Source organism: Patagioenas fasciata, chromosome 1 (assembly GCF_037038585.1).
Source record: "Patagioenas fasciata isolate bPatFas1 chromosome 1, bPatFas1.hap1, whole genome shotgun sequence".
NCBI lineage: Eukaryota > Metazoa > Chordata > Aves > Columbiformes > Columbidae > Patagioenas > Patagioenas fasciata.
In genome coordinates this window covers 127,198,429-127,218,064 of record NC_092520.1, presented here as the reverse complement: position 1 = coordinate 127,218,064, position 19,636 = coordinate 127,198,429, and the positions used below count along the sequence as shown (strand labels likewise).

The 19,636-nt window shown below is 40.0% G+C and overlaps 1 protein-coding gene across 1 annotated transcript in view; it reads left to right on the top strand.

The window, feature by feature from the left end:
• SPAG17 (sperm associated antigen 17) overlaps positions 1 to 18,696 on the top strand; it is a 110,826-nt gene extending 92,130 nt beyond the window's left edge. The window contains exons 38-48 of the mRNA XM_065851568.2: positions 1,989 to 2,091; positions 2,510 to 2,563; positions 5,981 to 6,083; positions 6,722 to 6,818; positions 8,053 to 8,148; positions 10,062 to 10,213; positions 10,684 to 10,853; positions 13,511 to 13,571; positions 14,794 to 14,938; positions 16,097 to 16,234; positions 18,545 to 18,696. Of these exons, the coding sequence (XP_065707640.2) occupies positions 1,989 to 2,091; positions 2,510 to 2,563; positions 5,981 to 6,083; positions 6,722 to 6,818; positions 8,053 to 8,148; positions 10,062 to 10,213; positions 10,684 to 10,853; positions 13,511 to 13,571; positions 14,794 to 14,938; positions 16,097 to 16,233 (1,118 nt within the window). The 3' untranslated portion in view covers position 16,234; positions 18,545 to 18,696. The remainder of the gene's footprint in view (positions 1 to 1,988; positions 2,092 to 2,509; positions 2,564 to 5,980; positions 6,084 to 6,721; positions 6,819 to 8,052; positions 8,149 to 10,061; positions 10,214 to 10,683; positions 10,854 to 13,510; positions 13,572 to 14,793; positions 14,939 to 16,096; positions 16,235 to 18,544) is intronic.
• Positions 18,697 to 19,636: the final 940 nt, after the last annotated feature.

The window sequence follows — 19,636 nt, the reverse complement described above, 5'->3', positions numbered from 1 at the left end:
TGACACTAACCCATAGCCCTAAGCCTAACCCTAGCCCTAACCTAGAACCCTGAGCCTAACCCTAGCCGTAACCCATAACCCTAAGCCCAACACTAAACCCTAACTCTAAACCCTAAACTCTAACCCTAACCCATAAACCCAAACCCTAACCCTAACTTTAACCCTAACCCTAAACCCTAATCCCTAACCCTAAACCCTGACTCTAACCCTAACCCATAATCCTAACCCTAACCCTAATTGCCTCTCTACCCGTTAGTCAGTTTTGGACAAGTATCAACATTTCAGCCAAGTTTTCAAAGGCACTGGATAAGTCCTGGGTGTTTATTATATTTGAAAATCTGATCTCAAATGATCGTGTGTTCTGGTTCCATCAACCTTGCCTGAGGGAAAAGATGGAACAGTGTATTAGTTTTCCCTTGTGAATTTCCCCTGTGAATTCCCTAACCCTAACCCCAACCCTAACCCGTAACCCTAACCGCTAACCCTAACCCATAACCCTAACCCATAATCCTAACCCTAACCCCTAAACCCTGACCCTAACGCATAACCCTAACCCCTAACCCATAACCCTAACCCTAAACCCTGACTCTAACCCTAACCTATAACCCTAACCTTAACCCTAATTGCCTCTCTACCTGTTAGTCAGTTTTGGACAAGTATCAACATTTCAGCCGAGTTTTCAAAGACACTGGATAAGTCCTGGGTGTTTATTATATTTGAAAATCTGATCTCAGATGATCGTGTGCTTTGGTTCCATCACCTTGCCTGAGGGAAAAGATGGAACAGTGTATTAGTTTTCGCTTGTGAATTTCTGTTAAAGTTTTCATTAGATACTTGTTAACATTTATTAATATTTTCAATAGATAGAAATAAAATGAACATTTTTCTTTCTTTTAAAAATCCATCAGACTTTCCCACAGAAAAGTCCGCAGTATTCAGTCCCGTATTTTTCTGCCCTTCCCACTGTGTGAAGATTATTTCTGCTTGTTAAAAAAAAAAAAAAAGCACACTACCCAATGTACATTGAAACTGCTGTAACAAATGCTTGCTACACAGTTTCCTGATTTAAAAAAAAAAAAAAAAAAAGAAAAATGAAGGTGTACTTGTAAGATACCATTGCTAATTAAAAAGTGTGAAAGATAAGCTCTTTAAGAGAAGCAAAAAAAAAAAAGACAGAATGGGAAAATAGAAATATATTTTATGTTGAAAAAGCTGTCACAAAAATACCACTAGTTTTGAAGTTTGCAATACATAATTCTTGAAACACTGAAAGATGTCATAATCAAATAAGATCATATGTCAAACCTCTCTCCTGTCTCCCAAGTTTTGCAAGAGAATTTTTTTTTCAATCAAGAAAATTTCATTGTACTCACAGTTGAGGTCTGAGCCATGATGTAAGCAACACATTTTACAGAAGATGTCAGAGGACAGTGAAAGTCTAGTAAAGCCCCAAAACTGGTCACATATGGAAAGACTGGCTTTTCTCCATTATACATGTTAAACTAGTAGTTCCTTCCATGAGAATGTTGATTATGGCTTCTTCACAGCCATGATTAAGCACAACCTAAGTAAGCTAAAAGTATTATAATAAAGGTCCCTGAAAGCCCATATTATTTTGTACAGCTGGAGATAGAGACACAGAATGTTGTTCCCCAGTGAGAAAGTGGCTGAATACCAGAAACTTTTTCTATTCTTGGGAATTTGATTTGTGTCTTGAAATCACATAAAAATATTTCAGAAGACACAGGGCGGGGGTATAAATGTAATCTGCTTCTGGTTCTTTCTTACCTTGAATAGAATTAATTTCCTACCTGTTAGTGTTCTGAACTTGATTTTGGAATGAACTTCTCTCTTCCTCTTCCTTTACACTATTAAAGAATCCATAGGTATCATCAAGTGACAGAAAGATGCATTAAAAATATACCTTTGTTTATTATTCATTACACTTAGCAGAACATGCACATTTAATAATACTCCTTATCTTACAGCTCACATAACTGAGCTCTATGAACAAGCAGTGGTGTTTCCTCACCTGTATCACACAGAAAAGTCAATCATTAACCAAGGAGAGGACCAACAGCAGAGTTTCAGGTAGGATGGACCAATGAGAACTGATGCAGATGTAAATAACAGAAAGGATGCAGGCATGGAAACATACTTTACTGATTGTCATTAAGGACTGGGACCCAGATCTCTAGATCCATAGCACAATGTTTTACCAGCTTTTGCTATGATTATTTTGTCCCTCTGTACCTCTTTTTTCCCTAGCTCAAAGGTAGTTTAAAGTTATTTGAAAAGGATTTTTAATATTTCTTTGAATGAATTATATAAAAAAATGCAGATATGAGCAAGCAATTTTGTGCAAACCATACAAGTCCAAGTCAGGAGTCACCTGAAGTCATAAAAAGCGTTTTCTTTCCAGGGTTATCTTGTAAATATTTTTATGCTTAGAGACCATTATGCTATTTTTATCATTTTCACTATTTTTTTTTCTTTCCCAATTGTTCAGCCCAGAAGGAATAGCTCCAGCATCCAGGTGGCAGAACAGACAAAAAGAGCACAGGTAATAGTATTAGTAGGACAGAAAGTTATTTATTTTATGAGGCAATTGAAGCTGGCTTTTGGAAAGACTGTTACTGATTTCACCAAGTCTTGGGTAATGATTTCAATGGGGTGTTCTCTGCAACAGAAATGCTGGATGGATGGTTTGTGATTTTTTTCAAAATCTAGTAGTGTTGCTGTTAACTTCTGCTATTCAAAACAAGGCTGAAGTCAGAAGTGTTCTGTTTCCTGGTTCTGTCACTAGCACAGAAAATATTAATATTTTCAAATGCTGATGCTTTAGATTAAAATTCAGGTATTCCACAAATCCCAGGTAATTTTTCAAATAGAACCCCAGACCCATGTCTATCACATGGTGATGCTTCAAAGCTTCTCAAGGCAAAACAGTCCCACCTCCCTTAGCCTCTGCTTATATGAAAGATCCTCCAAGCCCTTAATCATCTTTGGGTCCCTTCTCTAGACTCACTTCTTTAAGTCTATGTCTTTCAATGTATCAGGGAACCCAGAACCTGACACAGTACTCCACATGTGGTGTCAGTAGTGCTGAGTGGAGGTGGTTCACCTCCCTGCCTCCTTGGGCCTGCTGACAACACTCCTCATGCAGCCCAGGATTCTGCTGGTCTTTGCCAGAAGGGTGCACTGTTGCTTCATGTTCAATTTGATGTCTACCAAGACTCCTAAATCCTTCTCTGTAGAGCTGCTTCCCAGCGATGGGCACCCATGAGGGGTGGATATCATGAATGTGAAGCTTCTTCCAGTTGTCTGAGGAAAGTCACCTCTACTTCTTCTTCCTGTCTATAGCAGACACCCACAACAATGTCATCCATGTTGGTGTGCCCACTAATGCTAACCTATAAGCTCTCAGGGGGCTCCATCACCCATCCCCAGGCAGAGCTTTGTGCTTTCCAGCCGTGTCTCTTACAAACAGGTCAACTTCCTCTCCTCACCTTCTTGGCCTGCCCTTCGTAAAGTGTTTGTATCCATTCACACAGCACTCCATTCGTGTGAGCTATCCTTCCACACTTTTCCTGTAAGTGCACATGGACTTCTAATTCCTCCAGTTTGTTACCTGTTCTGCCTGCAGTAGTGTACACACATTTCAGAGAAGCACCCAGCTGTGCCAATTGCCCATAAAGGGTCTGAAAGCTTTCCCCATAATGCCATCCTACAGGCATGTATTTATTTACATGCATGTGCTTGGTGTGACCCCACTTCAGCCCTATTTTGTTGATTGTGATGTCCCTTACGTTCACATCACCCCAGGCCATTTGTTTGCCTACCATGTCCACGCTCCCTCACTTGATTGTTGAGGCTTCTCTCCCTCCCCATTTCATTGTGGAGTGCTCTATAAAAGGCAAGATGGTTTACACCCTGGAAAGGCAGATGCATTTATGAGGACATTTTAGGAGCTAAAATATGTAGACAGTAAGTAAGCTCATTATCTTTAAGAAGACCATTAAGATTAGGGTCATCTTAAAAAATCAATGCCTTAATAAAGCACAGCCCATTTTGTCACATTTGAACATCCTACTTTGGGAATTACCCATATCTCAGTTTTCTGTTTGTAAAGTATTTCTCACTGGAGTTCTGAGGCAGGTACTATAATCTTCAGATTAGAATTGCTTTTACAGGAGGAAATGTGTGTTCATGTGTGTATGTGTATAAACATAAAAAAATCTTTAGAAGACTGAAAGTTGTATGAAGGCTGACCCTCAATTTTAATTCTAATCTCCCTTTATTTCACTTGCTTTCAAGTTTTAAAAAAATTTCCCTTTGTCTCCCACTGGTGAGTGGTGATGCTGTTTGATGAATTCAAGAAAAAAATCTATAGAGTTGCTTTGAAACAGCATATATTGCTAAAAATATACATTTCACAATGAGGTAGATGAAGTTTCAGGAGAATTTCTGCCCAGATGTAAATCAAAAGTCACTGGATTTCAATCTGTAGATATGGTAATTCACAAAAGCATTTTAAAAAATATGAGTAATCTCAAAGCCACTATTAATTGAGAGAAAAATATGGGTTTTAGAAAGTAAATTTACAGAATATTATTCTATAGTGATACATAATTGTATTGCTGCATTATATAATTCTCTAGTACCGCACAAAAACTTCTTATTAAAGCATTGTGCACTAAAACCATTATCATTTTCAGTTCTAGAAGAAAGGGCTTTAAGAATCTGAGTGAACGACAAATTCCTCAATGTAATTCAAGCATGACTGTTTAAATTTGAAGAATTAAAAATATGCATTTAATTTGTGTTGAAATAGAAAACTTGATATGTGAACTAGAATCAACATAGAGAAAGCTATCAGTTACATACATTCATTCACAACGAACTTAAAATAATTATATTGACAGCTCTTTAGGTCATTCACTATTTCTTAGACTAAACAGAGTAACTTGAAATGGTGATGAACTAATACTATGATCAGAAACTTGCTTTTTCTTTCTTTTTTTTTGTGAAAGGTTAAATAGCAAAGAAAACTAAGTTCTTTTCCATACTACTTCTTAATTACTTTCCAACTGACTTGCACGATAAAAACAACTTTCATAATTTCAGATTTATACAGCATTTTACACTAGTTTGCATACTATTTAAAGAATTTCTTTTTATATATATCTCTGAGTAGTCAGCACCCAAGAACATAATGTGCAATTCTAGCTTTAAAGCCAGTGTCAAAACTCTCAATATGATTAATACTGATAATTTCATAGATTATATTAGACCATGCAAGCCAGTGAAACTATAGTAGTATAAATCTGGGTTAATTCAAGCTGAAAAGATAACTGTTTTTTGCTCAGGTGAATCTTAACTTCTGAAATTTTAACAGCTTTTTCTGCATATCCACAAAGCCATCAAGGTTTTCTGTGATAAAAGAAGGAAATTAGATTAATTTTGTATTATGAATTTTAGCACTGCATCTGAAATACTTATTCTCACATTTAAATGATTGTTGGAAGGCTGGAAAGACATTATTGGCAGTCTTAGACATGTTCCACAAGATTAAGAGAACTAGACCATGATTTGAGGAGCTCTTCATAGCAGCCAACCCACTGCTCCTATGTCAGCCCCTCCATATATCATCATATCAATCATATCATATCATATCATATCATATCATATCATCATATCAATCATATCATATCAATCATATCATATCATAATCTATCATATCATATCCTCCATATTGGAGGAGGACATTGTCTGTGCATGCCAGACCAGCCTGTTCTTGATCTACCACTGAGAAAATCAGCCATGACAAGCCTTATCATTCAATGTGATTAACCAGAAAAAAAAGTGCCACTTGCCTTTATCACTTCCTCAATGTTTTAAACACAACACTGGAAAACAGGGTGAACTCAGTTATAATGCTCTTTTCTTTCTTTTCCTTACCAACAATGTTAAAACCTAGGAAAGAACTTGATGAAGGAAAGAAGTTCTTAATGGCAATAAGAAACAAGATCATTCCTCCGTATTTTGAATCAGAATTCAGCAGGGAGTGTTTTCCAGAAAAGGTAATGTAGCTGAAAACTGGACAAATTTCTGTTAGGCCATGTAGTTTCTGCCATACTCCCACAAAAACAGTTGCAGTTTTACATCTCAGCCTCGATTTATCTCAAGAAACCATTACAGAGGACAGTCATGGCAGGAATGATACTGGGAATTGTATGCCCTTGTCAAAGGTAACATATCTTGTAGAGGGTATATGTTTATTGAGCACAAACTCTGTAGATTCTTTACATAAACTCTGGAGAGAGCCTGATTCAGAGCAGATGCTGAACCTTGGATTTTTTTACTTACTCCTCAAAAACCTCTCTCTGCTAACTAAAGAGGGAATCGGTAAGACTAACCTTCCTGGGTTAAAGGTGACCTTAGGAAATTTTCCTGTTGTAATTTCACCTGATAAATGCTGTAAGTGCATAAAGCATACTCAAAAATGTACTTCAGAATCTGATGTATACTTTTTTTTTTTTTTTTTTGTAGTTAACACTTTGGTTCTGCTTCTTTGTTTCCTTTGCACCTCTTTTCTTTTTCCTTTTCTCTTCCCTTCCCTTTACCTTTTTGTCTTGGTAGAGGGGAGGGAGTGGTGTCTACTTTTTTTCCCCAAGTATTTAGCTGGGACACCCAAGCCCCCTTTTTTACTTTTCTCTAGTGTCCTGATGTGGAAGCACTGTCTATGAAACTTCCTCCAGTTCAAAAAAAAGAAGGTGGGAATTTCCCTCTAGAGATGGTACAAAAAAACAGTACAGGTAATTTGAGCTCTTCCATCTGGTAACATTTTAGTATCTTCTTCATTGTTTTATCCACTTGTCTCATTTCATATTGCAGTTAAATTTAAGACTGCATTATCTGACCCCATGTATTCCCAGTCATTTTGACTCCTCAGTGGCTATATCTATTCTGCTATATAGAACATGCCCAGCAGCGTTGGACATTGAGGCCCACCAACATGGAGTAGGCTGTGTAAATTCAGTTTCCCAAAACAAGATGGCCTTTTACCAGGCCAAAACTTGTGTACCTGAGAGTGGTTTTGGAGAGACTTCTAGGTGGCACAGTCAACATCATGCCAGTGTTCTAACAATTTAACATTGTAGATTATTGTGTTCCAGCATCTGGGAATGTTCCTGTTTAATCCACTAATATAAATGTGGTCTATGAAACTTCTATGCTTAGTGTGTTAAAGGAGCCTTTGCAGACATCACTGCATGTGGAAGCACCATAGGCTATGAATGAGGGGTGGCTGGACACAAAATGGTCAAGAAAAATTAAATAAACAGTAATTAGAGGTGGATGAGTAAGAACCAAGAAGGCCAAGTTTGGAAAAGGACTAGTATGACTGTAGGAGAAAAACTAGGAATTCTGAAACTCAATGGTAAGCAAGGCGGCTTGGGGACTGGGGCAAAAGCAATGTGGAACGGGAAACAAGCATGTTAAGGATAGTTTGGAGAATGCAGGAGGAAAGCAGCGAATAGATGATGGGAAGCAGTGAAAGTGAACCATCATCTTATTTTTGAGCTTTATAGCACTGAGAGGAATACTTCAGTTCTGCTTGAAAAGCAGCCCTGACAAGTTACTAAAATCACATAGCAAGATTAAGTCATGCACAGGAAAGAATCGTATCAGGAAAACAGTCCTCCATGGGGCTTTATCAGGCCCCCACTAATTCCCATATTTCCTCATCATATTGCAATCACCAAAAGACCTGTGTTGGATTGTCTATTAGCCCTTCATGGCTTGTTGCTCCCTTATCCAGAGAACAAGAAATGACTAGTCAAAAGGTGGGCATTTTTGATCCTTGTTGCCCAGCAGAGCAAAACGTCACATGCAGAATTAACCTAGCCTCTCATGGTTATGGAGACAGCTTTCAAAGGCTGTCTAAATTAAAGTGCCAAAGACTTTGTGATTTTTTTTTTTCATGTGTTTATTAAAATTATTATGGTCATGAAAAATACTTATCACAGTATTCCATTATTTTCCCTTCAGATGAATGTCTCAATACCATGGGTGATCCCCCACCTTCACCTGGCCTTCTGCTGCAGGCACATTCAAAACAAAATGAAGGTTCTAGCAGCACAACAGGTAAAGTTGCCTTCCAGGATGTAGTTTGGAGCAGGTTATTATCTATCTTGTTATAACTTTTGACAAAGTATTTACAACAGAAATTTAAGTCCATCCATCTCTGTTCAACATTTTGAATAAATCTGAATGCAAGGCTGGCAGAAAGGGAGAGAGGTATAAAACTAATGTCAGAGATTCCCTCCTTTGCCCTAGGAAGCTGCTGTAACAGCATTAGGATGATGGGGAAGGTAGAACTGCAGACTAAGCCAAGAAGTAATTCCTCTACTAAAAAAATTTGCACAAGAATTTTTCCTGTTCATTACGGCCTGTGACAGAAGACTCTAGAACGGAGTTTGCTGTGGTTAAACGTTCTTTGCCATTTAAACATGCGCGTTCAGTTTTGCTTTCCCTTGCTGTGTATACTGTTGTTCACTCTGTTCATGCATCTTCTTGTGGTGACAGCTTTGGGTAATCACCACTGGAGAGCCACCAGTCTGCTTTAAGTAGCCCCAACATTTGGCTCTCACATAATGCTGCACCAGCTGAGCTTTGGCAGTGCATGCTTGCAGAATCCATCCTTGCATTCCATAGAGCTTCCATTCTCCTTTCCTTTCCACACATACTGATACTGTTTCTTAGTAGCTGGGCTCTGCAAGAGCTGTTGCCTTCAAACTTGCTGAATTTCCTCTGTTATATGTGCATAATCCACAGACTTCAGGGCAGATGTACTAATCTGTACTTCCAGAGCCACACAGTAGGTGACGAAAGGAATGACAGCGTGGCAGGGGGAAGGGTGAGTGAAGCGATGCCAAAAGTACGCCAAAGCATTAATTTTGCTTACCTTTGGGCAAAACAAGAAACGCTACTGGTTCTTCCATAATGTGCATGCTTAGCTTTTTTTTCTTTTTAATAAGCTCTGGGCCATTCGCTGTGTAGGTGGGAAGCCCCTCTCTACCACCTGCATTTCTGTTGTCTAGAAACAAGAGGGGGAATCTAGAGGAGATGCTCTTCTCAAATAACATTTCTGCCTCCTCACAATGATTAACTGACCAGACTCAGTGTTCCAGCTGGACAGTGCCTGCAGTCCAAACTCAGAAAAAACTAATTCTCTTCAGTACAAAATATTGATCTAGATGTTGACCTCTAGTGAGAGGACAGCCACCACAATTGTCTTGCATTTTCCATTCAGAAGTTATCATCAGACTTTACAGTAAGCTAATGTGTCTTAGATCTAAATACAGCTTCTTTTGCTTGACAGGCTAAGTTGCTCTGGCCATCCCTATGTTCAGTCTATCTACATTATACAGTGGAGCACATTTGAAAGATGACAAGGTAGCTAAGCCCATCTTAAGCCCAAAATCAGCAGCATATAGGTCATCCATATGAATGAATTGTTGCATTCAAGAGAATAAATCCTGCTTAGAAACGGGTTCCCAGTCAGCTGTGCTGGCAGAGCAATACTGCTTTGGTGTCTGGACCAGAATTTGTTGTTAAATTAACATACAGATTTGACTTGACCAGCCTCGGTGTTTCTGCAGAACTGATCACTGTGCAGTGCAGGCATGCCTTTGCAATAGCAATGTCCTCAATTTTTATTTTAGTGTTTGGAGTTTTGTACCTCCTCTTCTGTTTTTAATCACTTTCACAGGTCTTTATCTCTTCATTGTGGGTTCCCACCAAGGTGCTTCCAACTAATTAGTTTTAATACTTATAGTACTGCTTTATTTACTAATTACAGTTTAATTACTCACTACTGTTAGGGGGTTTCTTAATGCCTTTCTTGACATCTTAAATAAAAATGATACCAATTCTTCTGTTCTGTGCTAATCAAATGCTTTCATGGAAAATAAAAGTCTTACCTGAACAAGAACTTCAGGATTAGGCTGAATATAATGCTTCATTTTTCATTATTTCAAAAAATCTTTCCTTCCCAGACCTAAACAGGGCTGCAAGATCGCAGGAAACGCCCTTAAAACGTAAAGTTCAGAGTCTGCTGGTGAATGCTGCAGGACAGCCAAGAAAAGAGAAAGTGAAATTACCATCATCCCTTCAGGGGAGAAGACCAAACTCCATACCAAGGGAAAAGGTAAAACAACATCTTTTTTGTTGATATTAGTATCCTCTCTTTTGTAGGAAATGTTCCTTCTAGAGCAATACCATAAGGTATTTTGGATCTGTTTACTGAAACAATAGCAGTTGCAATTTATGTGTAACTTTACTGGCAAGTCTACAAGTACCTTTCCTCTCAACTGCTAGGACAAACTCATCTGCCAAAAGCATAGTTCTGCACAAAGCACCCGCATGAAAGCTCTGATTTCCAGAAGAGCAGAACTTCCCGCACGGCCCCTGAGACATCTCGATGGCTTAACATGTCTGAAAACTCAAACCAGTATAAATAGTCAAAGTACTTCTTCAGTTTTTACTCAGATTAGGGTGCCTTTTTGTAGTTTTTCAGAATTAGTAGACAGAGGACAACTGTAGGTTAAGTAGCTCGGAACGTAACTCGATGGCCACCAACTCTCTCTGTTGTCTAATATTTTAATTCTGTTTGCAAAGACAGAGGATCCTGTGGCAGGAAAGGTCAACACATGTTCTCTTGCAACAACAAAACAGTGTCTTAGTGGCTTCCACCTCATTCCACTCAGAGTGGATTTTGGAGTACTAAAGGAAGGCTGCACCTATGCAGTGACTGTGATCCTGAAGAATGTTGGTGTGGACTTCTTAAGGTTAGTTTGAATTCTTAGTACCTTGGTTAACTGTCCAAATGAGCATTTCTTGTTAATTGTCAACCTGATCTGATTAATATAATGTAGCAAATAGTATTTTTATATTTGGAATCTTTTGATAATGACTGACTGGATATAGGAGAGAATATTAGAAATACTTTAGAATTACTTGCATATTAGTATTATTAGGAAGATAGAAAGCAGTAAAGAACAGCAGGTCCTGTATGCATAGTCCTGGCCAATCACAGATTATCTACTGCTTCCTACTGAACTTCTCAGGTTCAGGGACCAAGCTCTTTCATGGTAACCAGTATTACATTTGGCTTTGGAAATAGGCACAGCCGTATTCAGGCAGACACACGTCTTTAGCTGCACTGAAAAACAGCTTCAGTGATGACACGGGGAACAAGCAGAGGATGAGGATAAAATAAAGCATTTATTTATGCCCACGTTTCCCTTACCGAGTGTCACCCCTGTCAGCGTGTGGGACAGGATAGCACCACACTGTGTCCCAATGTGGTGAGCATAAGTAAGTCCATTTCAAGGGCTACAGTCCGGCAGATCAGCTCTTGCACTGCATAACAAATCATGAGAAATTATCAGATTCACCCAGCTGCAGTTTAGAGAATATACAAATACAAAAAGAAAATGCTTGTGACTGCTCTTCTGTGCTAGAATTCCCCTTTTGAGTCACATATGTTCACTCAGTCACTACTGCACCAGCACAGTTCCAGTGGTTTGACTTTAGCAGTATTCAGGCAGATGTGCTTATGACACCTGTCCTCCCAGATACCATACATGTGACAGAAAAAAAGGCAAAAGATATTCCTCCCACTCAGTTTGCTCAGCTGCATTTGCTGTGCTATATGTACCTTGCTTTTTACCTTAAAGAAGAATCTGCAATAACGGTCTCTTTGTCCTTACAGCTTCTGGGCTTACACCTAAGGTTTGACAGTTCAAAATAGCTTCATTTGAATGGTCATAACCTGCCAGATGGTTTCAAGAAGTGCAGTACTTGGTGGGAGGCTTTCATTTCAAATGGCTCAAAAGCCCCAAAGCCAAACCCAAGCTTTTCAAAACCCTGTGTTCTGAGACAGCTATTCCCACCAAAGTTTTCCATTGTCAGCTTCTCACTCCCCCCTATCCTCAATTAATACCTGCAGCTGGAGATGCTGAGTTTATTTAGCAGTTATATGAAAGTTGCTATTTAGGCCAATCTCATCCTTTTGTCAGTGCTGGAATGAAATAAACATTTATGTCTGACATTTGTTGTTGTTCCTCCTGGGGTAGCTAATTTTCATCAAAAAAGAAGCTCACAGGAGATTCAACTTGACTGGGATGATCATGATCTCTTGCGAGTACTCAGACAACTAGACACCTTAGAAATCTGTTCAAGACCAGCTGAGAGACTGCTGTATAGGTCCTTCCATCAGGGTGGATGGCAGAGATTATTTTTTTAATCAGCCTAGTTAGATATGGCCTCAAAGAGACTATTTTTTTCATTTAGTGCACATTTAAGGATCATGGTACATGCCGTGATAAATCAGCAGATCACATACCAACATCCTAGAGCTCCAGCTGTGCACATAACTTTTTTTTTTTTCCCCCCTCATGCCAGGGCACTGTATGTAAGGAAAATATCACCAGGATTCTGATAAATCCAGATTATCTTTTAAGCCCTTTACTGGATGCTTTGAGAGGAGACCTAAGCGATTAGCTGCTGAATGACAGGAGAACATGCTGAGGGCAGGTTTAGCACCAACAGTGGGCAATTCTGAGATGTGTCTGCTATGTGTCTTCCAAACTGTCCATACCATAGCCTGAACTTCTTGGGACGTCTTGACAAAGATTGAATCCAGTTTCTCATGACAGACAGTACTCCAGAGAAAGCAGAGTTTTCTGGCAGCCAGTTTGTAATTCTACCAGAGCTTTCTGTAAGATGGAGCTATATACCAGGAGTGTCTCTTCTACTGCTTGTATTTTAACAGCTTGTGGTGCAAATACCTGCTGGTAACTGTTCTTCAGGTAGAAAGGAAAATCACAGGATTAAGTCCAAAGCCATGCAAAAGTTGAAGTCAGAGCTGCTCTCGTGATCTTTAGAGATCTTAACAGTGTGCACAAAAGGACTGCACAGATGTGAAATAATCAGTGAGAAATGAAGTGGTGAAACTACTCTTAGTGGGTACTGTCAAATTAAAGATTATTTACTCAAAATTTATACCAGTATCATGCTTTCTGCAATAGAATAATATCAAAGGACATTAAATAAAAATTGTGAAGGACTTCTGGGTGTGCAACCCACAAGTGTTTGCCAAGAAGATGTAATTTGTACTTCAGTTCATTTTCTGTATGCAGGCTTAGAATGCTGATGTTTCACAGTCTGTTGTAAGGACCAGGCAGTGTAACAAGCTGTTTGGAGACTGACTTTTGTCTATTAATCTGCTCCTTTGGGCTTTTTTGCTAGAAACCGGAGCCTTGTCTAGAAGCCCAGGAATATCGCTGTAGCCCAGGTTGTACATTGTGACAGGAAGGATGAGCTACAAAATTCTGCTATTGTTTGTACAAGCAGAGGAAGAGCGGGGAGCCTGCTTCCCAGCAAGGCCTTCTGCCTGCCTGAAACAGTTTCTGCTAAACTGATTCTCTTCTCTTTCTGACAGGTTTCGGGTGAAGCAACCACCTCCGCACACAGGACTGAGAGTGACGTACACACCAGGACCTGTAGGTTACGCAGATGATCTTTTAGGGTTTTGTTGGGTTTTTTTTTGCTAGATGCAGCTGGCCCTCAGGCCATCTAGGGGTCCTTTCACACCAGCTGTCTGGGAATAGAGCTGGCAGGGTACATGATTTGTTTAAAATTATTTGAAGTGATACTGCCTTCTGCTCTCCCTCTGCTGCCTTCTGCCAAGCACCCCATGCACTCTGAGTCTCAGAGGGATAAATGTTCAGTGGAAAGCAGCAGGTCAAGCACTGAGGTTAAAGATAGCTTGTTTGAAGCAAACTCTGTTACTGAGTTTTCCCATTGTTTAGGATATTTGTTATATCTGCTCTGTCTTACACCTAGACTTTTTCTTCTGTCCTGACGCCTTCAAGAGTTGAAGCCTCAGCTATTTCTTCTCCTGCTTGCAATATTCTCCACCTTAAGTCTTTTATCTAGCAGAGTACCATAGCACGTGAAATTGTCCCATTAAGTAGGAAGCTTTCGTGTTTTCTGCTGTTGTTCAGTCTCTCTTCACCTGTGTGTACTATCTGAATAAATATTGTGCTGGCCAGTATCCCCACAGCATCCAAGCAATACCAGGCAATGTCCTTGCCAATGCTTTTACAGGCACAAAATCCAGAAGCAATAACTTGTGCAAGGAGGCAGTGCCAGGATGCAAGTTAAACATTCTAGTCCAGAGCCCCAGCCACAACTCAGTACTTATAACAGCTGGAATAATTTCCATTTTCTTTCCCTCTCCACACATCTGTGCCTTTTGTATCTCCCTTTTCTCCCTGCCTCTGTGTTCTTTTTAGAATAAGATAGAGTATTTCAGTTGGAAGGGACCTACAACAATCTAGTCAAATTGCTTGTCAACTTCAGGGTTGACCAAAAGTTAAAGCATGGTATTGAAGGCATTGTCCAAATGCCTCTTAAACACTGACACATGGAGCATTGTTTTTGTTTCTCTTCCAGCTGGCCAATTCCCCTTTCCCCTCTGGAACCTAAAGAGAAATTTAAGGGGCAAAAATGCAAACACCTGGCAGTTTTCTTTCAAACCACCACGTGAAGAGACTGTTTTGTACAGATCCCTCTAGTGAAACAGATACTGGGTAACTGGCAAGCACCATCATGCTTTTAATTTAATCAGACAATGCAGACCAAGAACCAGCTGCAAGCACTGCTAGAGGGAACTGTGTCTGAAACATGCACCTTACCTATGAGCAATACTGTCTCTCCTAGGTGGCAGCAGGCTTGCAGGTTGAACTGGAGATACAGATTTTTGCCATGGTAATTGAAAGGGAGGATACCGGTGGCCTTGAAGAAATTTCCCATGATATTGAAATATTAACAGAAACAGAGACTCTTCTCCTGCCTGTGAGAGCAAATATCCTTTGTTGTCTTATTTCCCACACACACCTTCTAGTATCAGCCCTGAGGACTGTCCACCAGTCAGGAGCCTTAAGCTTCATTTCCAGTGCAGGCTGCTGAGGTAGCAAGCTTTACTGTCCTTTTCAGAAACACACAAATGGTGTTTTCAAAAGCATGACAAATTTAGGATTCTGACCCCAAAAGCCATTTACATGAGAGTAACAAGGTTTTGAAAAGCGGGGAAAGGCAGAATGGTAATAGGCACTCTTTCCCAGCATTCCCAATGGAAATCCTTTATAATAGTTTTGAACCTATAGTAGCATTTGATGGTACAGCCTCATAGACAACAAAAGCATGTATCATCCTGGATAGTAAACAGACAAATGAGACAAACCCTGTGTCAGCAGAGACACGAGCACAAATGCTATCAGAAATCAGCCCACTGTGGGTTCAGTGGGCTTTTTGGTTGTTTAATTGAGGACAGAGGTAGAGTAAAAGAAAATGGCAAAGTCAAGAACTACTATTTTTATTTCCCTTGTGCTCCAGAAACCATAATTATTTTTTAGATAAAATTACAAGCTAATTTCTTAAGGGCGAGTTCACAAGAAAGGGTGAAGTTCTGTTTGACTTTTAATCAAATTTACACTTAAAAGTCTGGGAGGTCTTCTGGAAACCTATAAAAGAAATAGCAAGGCAAGATACATCCAAACGTGCCAGAAGCTCCACTCCTGGTAAGGGCCACCCTTACCAAATACAGGAGAACTTCAGGGTCCTCTGAGACTGACCAGAGAACTAGCTAATAGCAACTCCACCAAGGCTTTATATGCTCTGGAAGTGACATTGAAACTCCCCAAATTTATTTCATAGTGACCCAAAGAAGACTTTCATGCCTGTTATTGTGGAGCTGAGCTAGACAGGACTGGTGGCAGAGCAGCACAAACCAGCTCCTGCTCTGTTCCTACTCACCCAGTCCTCAGACACACACTTGCAGACCAGCCTCCAAAACATGTGCCCTTCCCCAATATTTTACCTGATCTTTGATCTTTGAGCTGAGGGCAGTAGTGCAGATTCAAGTTTGTTTCACAGCCTTATTTCCAGAATTCATTCCAGCCCCCACACATCTTTAGTTACATAAATGCACAGAAATGTTCAGATTCTTAACACAATATTCCACCTGTGTTAACCAATGACATTTATGAGTGCCGGCCACAAGGATACCCCCAGGGTGGGGTGGCAGCAACAGTCCGGGCAGTTCCTACAAGCACCAAGACACAGTTCCGGATTACACTACCCCGAAAGCTTTCTAGTTAACGTAAGTACCGAATGCAGTGATACCAGCTAAATTAAAGTACAGTTGTTTTACCTCCTCTTGGCTTCTTATCCACACCATCAAACCTCATGTAACTGACAGCAAAGCTGTCATGCACATGTCACCCAGACATGACAACCTGAGACAAGAAAAGGGAAGCACTGGATGACATTAACCACAGGACTCACTGCAAAAGATTTACAGATTACTACAACCACTCAACTCAGTGGAGGCACTCACAGCAGAGCTTTCCAGTCCTGTCCCAAATCCTTCACTTAACTGTCTCCACATTAAACAAGTCATTGAGCCTCCAGGCAGTAGGAGACTGGATTTATTGCGGTTAAGCCCTAATAAATCAGCCTCTCTTTAACACTCTTCACTTTCTAAAACCAAGTCTTACTGCTGACCCTTTGACACTGACAGTAAGTTTAATAAGGAACAGGAGTCTTACAGATAGAGCAACCATAACATGACAAGTTCAAGCACACACAACCCTGTGTATGCATTATTTCATGCAGCACATTTCTCTGCCCTTACAGAATCAGACTCTATATGGCAAGTGGATATGTGTTCCCTGCCAACAAAAAAGCCGTATTGGGAATTTCTCCTCAAACCACTAGCCAACATGTTTAACATATGGCTGCTGTTTCATCTCACCCACATCAACTCAGATGCTCTACAGTACAATCAATGGTGATAGTTCATAAACAGGAACCCTATGGATGTTTCTTCTCAGCTCAAGAGTCCCCATTTGCCTCATACGTGTAACACTGACATAATCTTTTTCTTCCAGCTTCAACATCTGTAAGTCTGTCATGTTATCTAACAAGTCAGTAAAGAAATCCCAGCTGTATCTCATTTCCTCTCCTGTGAAGAAAAAGTGACCACATCAGTCAGTTCTCAAAAGAAGCACAGCAGAGACATGTACCTCTGACTGCTGCATCTGCTCTAGGATTGTCCAGAGTACTTCAAACATAGCTGGTTTTCCTGTTTAAATATCTTCTTACCTTTTCCACTGTGGAATTTTACCCTCAGAGTAACAGACAATTATAGTCTAGAAGAACAGAGAATTTAATGCCCTCCAGCTTAGGGGCTTACAGCCTGGAGCTCATCAGTGAAGGCAAATTAGGCAAACTTCTCCCACCTTCTGTTGAGCTGAAAGAGAAGTACTCACACAGTTCACATTTCAGTGAGACACCACACTGCCCCAACTCAGTCCACTACAGCCCCTGAACTAAGATGCGGCTGTTGGATCATCTCTGTACACTGGGTATACACCAGTCTGGTGTTTTGTTGTTGTTTTTCCTGGCAAGTCTTAAGTTCTGGAAATTCTTATCAGTGACATCTCCTATTAAAAGCTCTGGGTGGAGAGACATTAACCACATGGCATTCTACTCCCAGGAGACTAATCCAGCTAATCATGGGCACTGCTTTCCTAGTTGCCATGGCCATAGTCACACCTCCCTTCTGTTCTGACAGTGTCTTTCTGTGAATTGATAATTGCTATCAAAGCTGGCTATAGCCACCCCAGGCTACTCAAGCAACTGTACCAAACGCTTCTTCAAACATTCCTCCCCACAAAATCTCCTGGACTCAAAACCATGTCCATCACAAATACATCAAAGAACTCTGGACTAGTTGGTCTAAAATCACTAAACATTAAACACTGACTCCTAAGTTAAATCCTCCACATGGTTAAATAGTCCTGTTCAGTCCATCCAAAATAGAAATAGTTAAGTCTTTGCAGAAGCATGGGACAACCTTCCTAGGTGATTATCACCAGAGCAAATATGATTCTCTGCAGCAAGACCTAGAAATGTCCCTGCAATATTAAATTCATCACAAATTTGCCACACCTTTCAGTAAAGACCAACAAGCAAAAATCACTGATGAAGCATCACCTGACCCCATTTAGTCATATCTCATTTACATTTTCTTAGTTATTTCTCATTTATATTTAAAACATTTCACAGATTCTCTTAATACTGTATAGAGAGCTGCCTTCAGTATTCCTAAATTGACCGCCCATCCTGAACTCATGGTCATTTTTATTCCACTCAATTTGCAAAATAAAAACAAACTCCTTTTCTAATTGAAGCCCCTGTGAGAACCTTTTCTCACATTGTTCCCTTCCAACAGCAAGAGTAGAGGCCAGTTCTACAGAAGCCAGTCTGTGGCAATCACAGTGCTCACACAACACTTGCAAAGAATCCAGACAGAATTACTGGGTTTGTTTCAACAACTGTACAAAGGTAGAGCTGGGGTTTGATTTTTTCCTTTGCTTTCATGTTAATTTTCTCTCTTGCACTACAGGTCAGAGCCCTAGAAGAATAAGATGAAGATCAGCAATCCTGAAATACCTGAATTTAAGTCCAATGTTATGGAAACATCCCAATGTAGACTTTTTCATTTATCTAATCAGATTAACACGAATAAATATTTTTTTCTGTCCCCTATTAATGGAAAGGGTGGTCCAAAAGTTGCCCAGCCTTTTGACATGGCTGTCTGAAATGCAAACAGTGGAAAGATTACTGTATTTCAACCCTGCTATCTGATACTCTGCACTTGAGGAGAGTGCTGAATGGTTCCCAAGAGATCTGTTCTGGTCTTTTAATTCCTACATTTGTGTTTACTTTCACAGTCATAGGCTTAACTTCCTGTGTGTTCATCTACCTATAAGTAGCTGTAGGCACCAGATGGGGATTATGAGTACACAAAGTGAGACTTGAAAGAGAGAGATTGACAGAGAGGGATTCCGCTTATATCCTCTTGCTCACTATTAGACATTATCATCTTCAAATGCTTATCTGCACATCTCTCTTCAAAGTGGAAGACTGAGCCACTCAGATAGGCTTTCTGCCCGCCTTTGTTCCTATTTACACAGTAGTGACTAAAAGAAATATCTCAGTTCCTCAGACACCATATTTGTCTATCCAAGTGCAGTTCTGCTTTCTTTCTATGAATTAATTTCCAATGATTTGCTTTCCTGTCCTTCCTCCTTTTTCCAGCATGTGACATCCTGAGAGATGGGAAATTTTCCTTGATACATGCAGATGATTCGTTCTCTCAACACTTTACAGTGACTAAGAATCCTATGATGTGGGGTTAAATAATAGTTTTCACCAGTGTGAAATATGAATGCCAGTTTTGGATTCTCCCATCCAGACTATTACGTGAGATGCATATTCTAATGATGCACAGTTTAAGTTGGCCTTGTATTTGCAGGTGCTTTCCTGCTCAGGTTTGTAAATCCAGGGAATTTCACCCAAGGGCAAGGTGACATACCTAAGCATATCAGAATTCTGGTATATCAGGGGACTGTTGGCAGAGGACAGACTTATTTAAAGAATATGCTGAGCTCCCTCAGTAGCCATCCAAGCACTGCAGTGGTGTTTTTGTCTGCCC